We start from the raw sequence: 10,000 nt of genomic DNA, 5'->3' as shown, positions 1-10,000 counted from the left end.
AAGGCTACATTTTAATATGCACTTTATTTAAATGTTATTTACAGTTTATTTCATTTGAAATGTATTATTTTGAATTGTGTGCACACTTGTCTGCACAACAATAGTTGCCCAATAATTGTGAACACACATATTCTCCTAAGAAATAAAAACCTAACTTTTACTGTCATTCAGGTTTGAGGTTTATTAACATGTTGGATTGACCGAGAGCACTGTAGTAGTTCAATAATACAATTATTCCTAAAAAAACAAACTACTTTCCTAATAATTGTGCGGTGTATTCATTTTACCACATATTAGTTATCAAATTTCTATTTTTTTCTCAGTTTTTTTGAGAATTATTAGTTATGTTTGTGTTAATACGCCTGATTTGAGCCTTTAAATGAGTTATTGATCAGCTTAAATTGTTCCATGACTTGATGTCTCTGCAGGTTTACATACATGATCAATAAATGTCTTTGTGATGATCACATTGTATCATGTCATTTATTTGACAAGGTTTTTGCTTCTTAAACTGTAGGTAGATATGATTTAGTTATTGAATACAAGTCAAACCACGAGTGAGATCAATTAGTTACAGTGTTAATATTTGAATGGGCCATGGGGCACTTTGTACTTGAACAGTTGGGCCCTGAAGTCAAAAAGGTTAAGAACCCTTGCTCTAGAGGATGCCCGCCAGCGGGCATCGACCCCACAGACCTTGGGAGACTGGCAGGATCGCAGTGGCTCTGTGAGCCTGATTGGTGCTGCTGATCCCCCAGGTGCTCGTGTCCCGTCACACCAGGCTGAGCTTTCTCAGTATTCAGTTCCATTTCAATTTTCATAAAAGTTTGAAGAGCTGGTTAGCATCGTAGCTAGGCTAACGTTAGTATTTAGCATCCAGTAGCCGATTAGAGGCAGAGGAGGGGCGGATCTTTTGCAAGGCATTCTGGGTTGTGAGCAGAACAGAACCAGCAGCTGGGACAGTTCAGGTCCTGACAACCCTCCAACATGGGTCAAGCTCAACCGTCCAACATGGGTCAAGCTCAACCCTCCAAGATGGGTCAAGCTCAACCGTCCAACATGGGTCAAGCTCAACCCTCCAAGATGGGTCAAGCTCAACCGTCCAACATGGGTCACGGGAGACTATTTTCCATTGACTTCCATTGAGAAAGAGACTCTTTTCCATTGAGAAAGAGACTCTTTTCCATTGACTTCCATTGAGAAAGAGACTAGTTGCTGCTACCTGCTCTCCTGCACGTTCCAGGTGAGAAGCAGCTCATGGAGAACGAGTCTACTTTCTTTCCTCCTCCATGAGGGCGGGGCTAAAGGAAACACTAGTGCACATGCTCTGTGGCCGGGCATGCGGGAACTAATAGGCTCGTTCGAGATGAGCCAGTTCTGCGCAGAATCGATCAGCGACGATCGGCGCGCAATGCATGCTGGTTAGATTTGTGTCCGACTTGCTCTGACGTCATGCACACGTGGTCAACGATACTCTCACGAGACCAAGTCACTGTCGATTTCAGAGTCAGCCACCGCAGTTGCTTTCCAACGACTGCATGGCCCAGTGCATGATGGGAAACGCCTGGCTGACGCCACATCAGAGAGCTGATTGGCTCTTAGATCTGACATCAAATACCACGTGTTGTAGAAAATCCTTATTTTATGTGTAGTTGGAATACTCAACGCTGGATTATTGACTATTAGTCTCATGTTTGATCTAAAAACATTTATTGTGTGGTTGTTAATACAAAATCATATTTATACAACACACATCAAAACTACTAGTAGTGTATTTCACAGGCAGACATCAAAAGACCAAAGGATGCAGCTACACACTCATTTTTACATAAATATATATTTATAAACATATATAATAAATCCAAACGTGATCTGTAAACTACAAGTAAACAAAAGTTTAGAACTAACAGGAAGTACTTTTTTCTGTGACTTCCTGCGTTTACACAGCTGACAGCTGTCCGACTTGATCTCAGTTTATTGTCAGCGCCTCCTGCTGGTCCGCTGCTCTACTGGACTGCAGGCGAGGCGCAGCTCCAACCAACGAGCCTATTTTCGTCTGAATTTGATACGCGGAAGTTACGCCCGATCCGTACCGCGCATGTGCAGTTCTAAACAAAGATAAGATGGAAGCGAGATGGATGAGTCGTCCACGGTAATAGTGAGGTTTAATTCAGAGTGTTATTGATGAAGACGTTAATAAAACATGTATAGAACACCCGGGTGCTGTCTGAGGGATGCGATAGAACAAACACATTGTACTGTTATACCTGTGTGATGGCCGTAGTGTACGTCTCATACGTCTCATCTCATTGCTACACCGTCCTTATACAACTTAGTCATCACAGAAGACGTTACGCTCGTTTAAATCAAAGATACTAGACGTTAAACACGACGGAGGAAGGTGAGGCGGGAACTATCTCGCTTCCTGTTCATCGCGGATGAGAGCTGCACATGCGCAGTAACGACCAGACAGCTGCATGGACCGATAGCAGCAGGCTAACCGGTGTTAGCAGGTAAAATACATGGTTTTATTACGTTAGTCTTCTGTTAGGCGTCCCGCTGATGACGTCACTGTGACCTGTGACGTGGCAGATAGTTGACAACATGGTGACGGATCTGTCTGTTAGCTGCTATCTGTTAGCTACTAGCTGTTAGCTGTTATGGTTACTGTTAGCTGCTAGCTGTTAGCTGTTTTAACTTCGTCACAGAGGCTTTACACGTTTACATGTTTTACTGTTTGTTACTTTCTGAGCTTCTTTAAACCAAACCGTCCCGTTGTGATGACGGAAGAGACTCGTCACAACTAGTAGAGGAAGTGTGTGTTTCTGTGTGTGTGTGGACATCTTCATCCTCTGATGATGATGATGGTGTTCAGCTCCTTGGACGCTTAAGTGGAGAAAAAAACACAAAAACAAAATCTCCAAGAAAACAACAAACAATTCCTTTTGTTTCCTAGAGATTCAACATGAGCAGACGAGGAGCTGGAGAGGAGGAGGAGGAGGAGGAGCGGGAGAAGGAGAACTACTACGACTGTCAGGAGACCCTGGGGCCTTCAGGCCGAAAGGAGGAGGAAGAGGAGGACTTTCACAGTAAAACTAACGGACTGACTGACAGAAGAGACAACACAGAGAGAGGAGGAGGAAGACAGGAGGAGCAGGGTGACAGGCTGCAGGAGGAGCAGGGCGACAGGCTGCAGGAGGAGCAGGAGCAGGGCGACAGGCTGCAAGGCGACAGGCTGCAGGAGGAGGAGGAGCAGGGCGACAGACTGCAGGAGGAGCAGGAGCAGGGCGACAGACTGCAGGAGGAGCAGGAGCAGGGCGACAGACTGCAGGAGGAGCAGGAGCAGGGCGACAGGCTGCAGGAGGATTCAGATTCGGAGATGAAAGAGGAAACCAGCCAGGAGTTGGAGTTTGATGATGATTACCTGAAGGAGGCGGAGAAGGAGCTGACGGAGGAGGAGAAAGAGGTGAGACCTGTTCACCTGTTTACCCGTTCACCCGTTCACCTGTTTACCTGTTCACCTGTTCACCTGTTTACCTGTAAATCACAGATATTCAAATCTTGTGTTTTCTTTCAGAGTCGACGGCAGCAAAGTTTAACCCTGAAGGAAAAAGGCAACGGGCACTTTAAAGCTGGAGGTGAGTGACATCATGGTAACCCGGTCCCTTGTGAACCAGTACAGACTAGTACAGACTAGTACAGACTAGTACAGACCAGTACAGACCAGTACAGACCAGTAACACGTGTCTCTGCAGACTGGGAGGACGCACAGCGCAGCTACACAGACGCCTTGGTCTCATGTCCGGTCTGTTTCAGCCGAGAGAGAGCCGTGCTGTTCTCCAACAGAGCTGCTGCAAGACTGCACCTGGTAACAACCACACGCTAGCAACATGCTACATGTAGCCTATCAACAACCCGCTAGCAACATGCTACATGTAGCCTATCAACAACCCGCTAGCAACATGCTATATGTAGCCTATCAACAACCCGCTAGCAACATGCTATATGTAGCCTATCAACAACCCGCTAGCAACATACTACATGTCGCCTATCAACAACCCGCTAGCAACATGCTACATGTAGACTATCAACAACCCGCTGACAGCATGCTACATGTAGGCTATCAACAACAGGCTAGCAGCATACTACATGTAGGCTATCAACAACACGCTAGTATCATACTACATGTAGGCTATCAACAACCCGCTAGCAACATACTACATGTAGACTATCAACAACCCGCTAGCAACATGCTACATGTAGACTATCAACAACCCGCTGACTAGGGATGGGTGTCGTTTGGGTTTTCTCGATACTGGTGCTAAATCGATACTTTTAAAACGATACCGGTGCCTAAACGGTGCCTGAACCGATACTTTTTTATTGCCAAGGCAATTTTTTTTCTTCAAATTGAACAATATTATTAACTGTTTAAAGTATACTATAGATATAAATAAATAAGTACATACAAAACACGCTTCAAACTACAGCTTCAAACCTTTTAACTTCAAACTATAAAAATATATATTTAAAAAAAGAACAGACACAAGCATCATGGCCTGATGGGACCGTGTGCAACAGAACTCAAACTGTTGGATCCTAAAACTGCTGCTTTACTGGACTACACGTCATCATTAATGTCAACTGGAGAGATTTGTTCCATCAAGCCGAGGACGGCGTTCAAAAGCTCGTGCTCGTGTCTCCAGCGATCTGTGTGTGCGCGCGCTGTGTGTGTGGGTGAGCGCTGGAAGCCCCGCCCCCTCGAGCCCCGCCCCCTCGAGCCCCGCTCTGCATGCAGGCAGACAGAGAGCAGATCAGCGAGTGTGCTCTGATCCGCTATTTTAATAATCGTTTTTAGCGTGCAGGCACCGCGCTACCTTTTTAGTATCTATATACCGTGCAACTTTACAGAGTAGTGTAAAAAAAAAAGTATTTAAATCGGCTCAGGCACCGGAAGGAAGCACCGAAATCTGCGTTGCTTTTCGGTCCGGTAGGTACCGGACGTGTTGGAACCGGTGCCAGTATGGCACCGGTTCTCGGTACCCAACCCTACCGCTGACAGCATACTACATGTAGGCTATCAACAGCACGCTAGCAACATGCTACCTCTAGGCTATCAACAACCCGCTGACAGCATGCTACATGTAGCAACATGCTACATGTAGGCTATCAACAACACGCTAGCAACATGCTACATGTAGGCTATCAACAACACGCTAGCAACATGCTACATGTAGGCTATCAACAACACGCTAGCAACATGCTACATGTAGGCTATCAACAACACGCTGACATCATGCTATATGTAGGCTATCAACAACACGCTAGTAAAATGCTACATGTAGGCTATCAACAACATGCATGTAGCTAACACAGAGGCTACCAGCATGCTAACACAGAGGCTAGTAACATGCTACATGTAGGCTATTAACAACACGCATGTAGCTAACACAGAGGCTACCAGCATGCTAGCACAGAGGCTACCAGCATGCTAACACAGAGGCTAACAGCATGCTAACGGACTCCTCTCTCCCTCAGGATCTTAAGGAGAAGGCAATCTCGGACTGCTCCAGAGGTGAGTGATGACATCACGCTTCATCTGTCAGCTCATTGGTCGATCTCTTCATTGATTGGTTCCTGTGGTTGCCGTAGCGATACAGCTGAATCCAGACTACGTGCGGGCGTTGCTAAGGAGGGCGGAGCTTCAGGAACAGACGGACAAGCTGGACGACGCCCTGGAGGACTACAAGAAGGTCCTGGACCTGGACCCGAGCCAGACCAGCGCCAGGCAGGCCTGCATGGTGAGGAGTAGTCCACATGTAGGGTCAGGGTTCCTGGTCTCCTCGTAGTCCACATGTAGGGTCAGGGTTCCTGGTCTCCTCGTAGTCCACATGTAGGGTCAGGGTTCCTGGTCTCCTCGTAGTCCACATGTAAGGTCAGGGTTCCTGGTCTCCTCGTAGTCCACATGTAGGGTCAAGGTTCCTGGTCTCCTCGTAGTCCACATGTAGGGTCAGGGTTCCTGGTCTCCTTGTAGTCAACATGTAGGGTCAGGGTTCCTGGTCTCCTTGTAGTCCACATGTAGAAGTGAACCCCTGATCCTGAACCATCTTCACTGGGAGTTAACACATTAATCCCTTCTTCTCTCTCCCTGTCTGTCTCTACCCATCTCTCTACCTCTCTCTACCTGTCTGTCTCTCAGAGGCTGCCTCAGCAGATCCAGGAGAGGAATGAGAAGTTGAAAGAGGAGATGATGGGTACGTATCAGTTCACTTCCTGTTTCAGCTCCTTAACCCCTGTAGTATTTTCACAATAAAAGCCCGGTGGAGCCTTGACCCCTGTAGTATTTTCACAATAAAAGCCTGGTGAAGCCTTGACCCCTGACCCCTGCTGCAGGTAAACTGAAGGACTTGGGGAACCTGGTCCTGAGACCCTTCGGACTTTCCACCAACAACTTCCAGGTGAACCAGGACTCTGATACCGGGTCCTACTCCATCAACTTCATCCAGAACCCCAACAACAACAACAGATGACATCACCAGGAGAGTGATGACATCACAGAGGGCCCTGATTGGTGGGGTGTTCTTTGGTATCCATGGTAGTCGCAGCACTGGACTCACTGTGATGTCATTCTTTCTAAATAATAAAGATCATGAGGAAAATGTTTGAAGTTTGTTTGATTCCAGTCGTGGCCTCGGTTGTCATGGCGACATCCAATCAGGAAGCTGTTAAAGACCAATGAATAAAATATGAAATGCTTTAAATGCGCTGCAGCCTGGCCTTGTCCTTGGCAGTGGCTGCAGTGTGCCAGACGGTGATGGAGGAGCAGAGGATGACTCCATGATGGCAGTGTCTCCGGCAGGTTGAATGATAGAGGAGTCACACAGCGTGATAGAGGGGTCACACACAGGGTAATAGAGGAGTCACACAGGGGGATAGAGGAGTCACACGGGGATAGAGGGGTCACAGGGTGATAGAGGAGTCACAGGATGATAGAGGGGTCACAGGGTGAAAGGAGTCACAGATTGATAGTCACAGGGTGATAGAGGAGTCACAGAATGATAGTCACAAGGTGATAGAGGAGTCACACACACAGGGGGACAGAGGAGTCACAGGGTGATAGAGGAGTCACAGGGTGATAGAGGTGTCACAGAATGATAGTCACAGGGTGATAGAGGAGTCACACAGGGGGATAGAGGAGTCACACACACAGGGTGATAGAGGAGTCACACAGGGTGATAGAGGAGTCACACACACAGGGTGATAGAGGAGTCACACAGGGTGATAGAGGAGTCACACACACAGGGTGATAGAGGAGTCACACAGGGTGATAGAGGAGTCACACACACAGGGTGATAGAGGAGTCAGGGTGATAGAGGAGTCACAGGGGGATAGAGGAGTCACAGACACAGGGTGATAGGATGTAGTGGAGGGTCACGTTAACACACATACACACATATATATATATATATATATATATATATATATATATATATATATATATATATATATATATATATATATATATATATACATACATATATGTCCCACTCCAGGACAGCAGGTGGTGGTGTCGCGCTTACTGGTTTGAAGCCAACTGGCGTGAAACGAGAAGAAGAAGCTGCGGAAGCTGATAGCCTTGCGCATGCGCAGTGTTGTCCCTGCTCACCGTTGTTGAAGATGTCTGCGCCCATAGACCTGGAGCTGAAGAAGGTAACTGTGATAACTATGATAATAATGATGATACCGTAGCAGGCTGGGAGCTGACCGGCTCTCCGGCTCTCCTCACGCGCCTCTGCGTGACGGAGGCCCGCGGGGACCGTAGCTAACTGTTAGCTTAGCCACGCCGACTACACGTTTATCAGGGGAGAAGAAGAAAGATCGCGATGTCGTTACAGGAGATATGAACTGTTTACAGTGACTCAGCTTCTCATTACACGATCTTTGAATGAGCACGTGAATCTAAACAAGACTTGTTCTTAGTATGATGCATACATGTACATGTTCTTAGTATGATGCATACATGTACATGTTCTTAGTATGATGCATACATGTACATGTTCTTAGTATGATGCATACATGTTCTTAGTATGATGCATACATGTTCTTAGTATGATGCATACATGTTCTTAGTATGATGCATACATGTACATGTTCTTAGTATGATGCATACATGTTATTCGTATGATGCATACATGTTATTCGTATGATGCATACATGTTCTTAGTATGATGCATACATGTTCGTTCTTAGTATGATGCATACATGTTCTTAGTATGATGCATACATGTTCTTAGTATGATGCATAAATGTACATGTTCTATCTTAGTATGATGCATACATGTTCTTAGTATGATGCATACATGTACATGTTCTTAGTATGATGCATACATGTTCTTAGTATGATGCATACATGTTCTTAGTATGATGCATACATGTTCTTAGTATGATGCATACATGTTCTTAGTATGATGCATAAATGTACATGTTTTACTACGCTGAAGAATACCACTTAACGTACTCTCTTGTTCAGGTGTTTTCATCAGAGTGACCCCTCTCTGTTGTAGGCCTTCGGGGAGCTGCAGGTGAAGATGGTGGACACGCAGCAGAAGGTGAAGATGGCCGACCTGCAGATCGATCAGCTGACTCGTGTTCAGAAACATGCTAAGCTAACGCACGCGGAGATCGCCACGCTAACGGACAACACGCGGCTCTACGAGGGAGTCGGACGCATGTGAGTCTAGTCCTCCTGGTCTCTAGTCCTCCTGGGTTCTAGTCTAGTCCTCCTGGTCTCTAGTCCTCCTGGGTTCTAGTCTAGTCCTCCTGGGTTCTAGTCTAGTCCTCCTGGTCTCTAGTCCTCCTGGGTTCTAGTCTAGTCCTTCTGGGTTCTAGTCTAGTCCTTCTGGGTTCTAGTCTAGTCCTCCTGGTCTCTAGTCCTCCTGGTCTCTAGTCCTCCTGGGTTCTAGTCTAGTCCTCCTGGGTTCTAGTCTAGTCCTCCTGGTCTCTAGTCCTCCTGGTCTCTAGTCCTCCTGGGTTCTAGTCCTCCTGGTCTCTAGTCTAGTCCTCCTGGTCTCTAGTCCTCCTGGTCTCTAGTCCTCCTGGGTTCTAGTCTAGTCCTTCTGGGTTCTAGTCTAGTCCTTCTGGGTTTTAGTCTAGTCCTCCTGGTCTCTAGTCCTCCTGGGTTCTAGTCTAGTCCTCCTGGGTTCTAGTCTAGTCCTCCTGGTCTCTAGTCTAGTCCTCCTGGTCTCTAGTCCTCCTGGGTTCTAGTCTAGTCCTCCTGGTCTCTAGTTTAGTCCTCCTGGGTTCTAGTCTAGTCCTCCTGGTCTCTAGTTTAGTCCTCGGGTGACGTGACATCACTCGGGTGACATCACTCGGTGTGACATCGGGTGACATCACTCGGGTAACATCACTCGGTGTGACATCACTCGTGTGACATCACTCGGGTGACATCACTCGGGTGACACCAGGTGACATCACTCAGGTGACATCACTTGTGTGACATCAGGTGACATCACTCGGGTGACATCACTTGTGTGACATCAGGTGACATCACTCGGGTGACATCAGGTGACATCACTCGGGCGACATCACTCGGGTGACATCAGGTGACATCACTCGGGTGACATCACTTGTGTGACATCAGGTGACATCGCTCGTGTGACATCAGGTGACATCACTCGGGTGACATCAGGTGACATCACTCGGGTGACATCAGGTGACATCACTCGGGTGACATCACTTGTGTGACATCAGGTGACATCACTCGGGTGACATCACTTGTGTGACATCGGGTGACATCACTTGTGTGACATCAGGTGACATCACTTGGGTGACATCACTCGTGTGACATCAGGTGACATCACTCGGGCGACATCACTCGGGTGACATCAGGTGACATCACTCGGGTGACATCGGGTGACATCACTCGGGTGACATCGGGTGACATCACTCGGGTGACATCGGGTGACATCACTCGGGTGACATCAGGTGACATCACTCGGGT

The 10,000-nt window shown here is 47.1% G+C and overlaps 2 protein-coding genes across 3 annotated transcripts in view; both read left to right on the top strand.

The window, feature by feature from the left end:
* The first annotated feature begins 2,247 nt into the window (after nt 1-2,247).
* Nucleotides 2,248-6,648, top strand: ttc1 (tetratricopeptide repeat domain 1). Its single transcript, XM_079214063.1, has 8 exons — nt 2,248-2,513; nt 2,957-3,466; nt 3,578-3,638; nt 3,756-3,868; nt 5,539-5,575; nt 5,653-5,801; nt 6,200-6,254; nt 6,394-6,648. The coding sequence occupies exons 2-8, from the start codon at nt 2,966-2,968 to the stop codon at nt 6,528-6,530; spliced, it is 1,053 nt and encodes a 350-aa protein (XP_079070189.1). The 5' UTR covers nt 2,248-2,513; nt 2,957-2,965; the 3' UTR covers nt 6,531-6,648.
* A 946-nt stretch (nt 6,649-7,594) lies between these two features.
* Nucleotides 7,595-10,000, top strand: part of pfdn1 (prefoldin subunit 1) — a 4,716-nt gene continuing 2,310 nt past the window's right edge. Inside the window, exons 1-2 of one of the 2 annotated variants that reach the window (XM_079235965.1) lie at nt 7,595-7,710; nt 8,565-8,731. In XM_079235965.1, the coding sequence (XP_079092091.1) occupies nt 7,678-7,710; nt 8,565-8,731 (200 nt within the window). In that variant the 5' untranslated portion in view covers nt 7,595-7,677. Of the gene's footprint in view, nt 7,711-8,530; nt 8,732-10,000 lie in introns of both variants that reach the window. The other variant, XM_079235966.1, reaches the window with a different exon arrangement.

This window comes from Taurulus bubalis (assembly GCF_910589615.1).
Source record: "Taurulus bubalis genome assembly, chromosome: 2".
Lineage (NCBI taxonomy): Eukaryota > Metazoa > Chordata > Actinopteri > Perciformes > Cottidae > Taurulus > Taurulus bubalis.
Note: the sequence above shows the minus strand (reverse complement) of the source record. Positions and strands in the feature narration are given on the sequence as shown.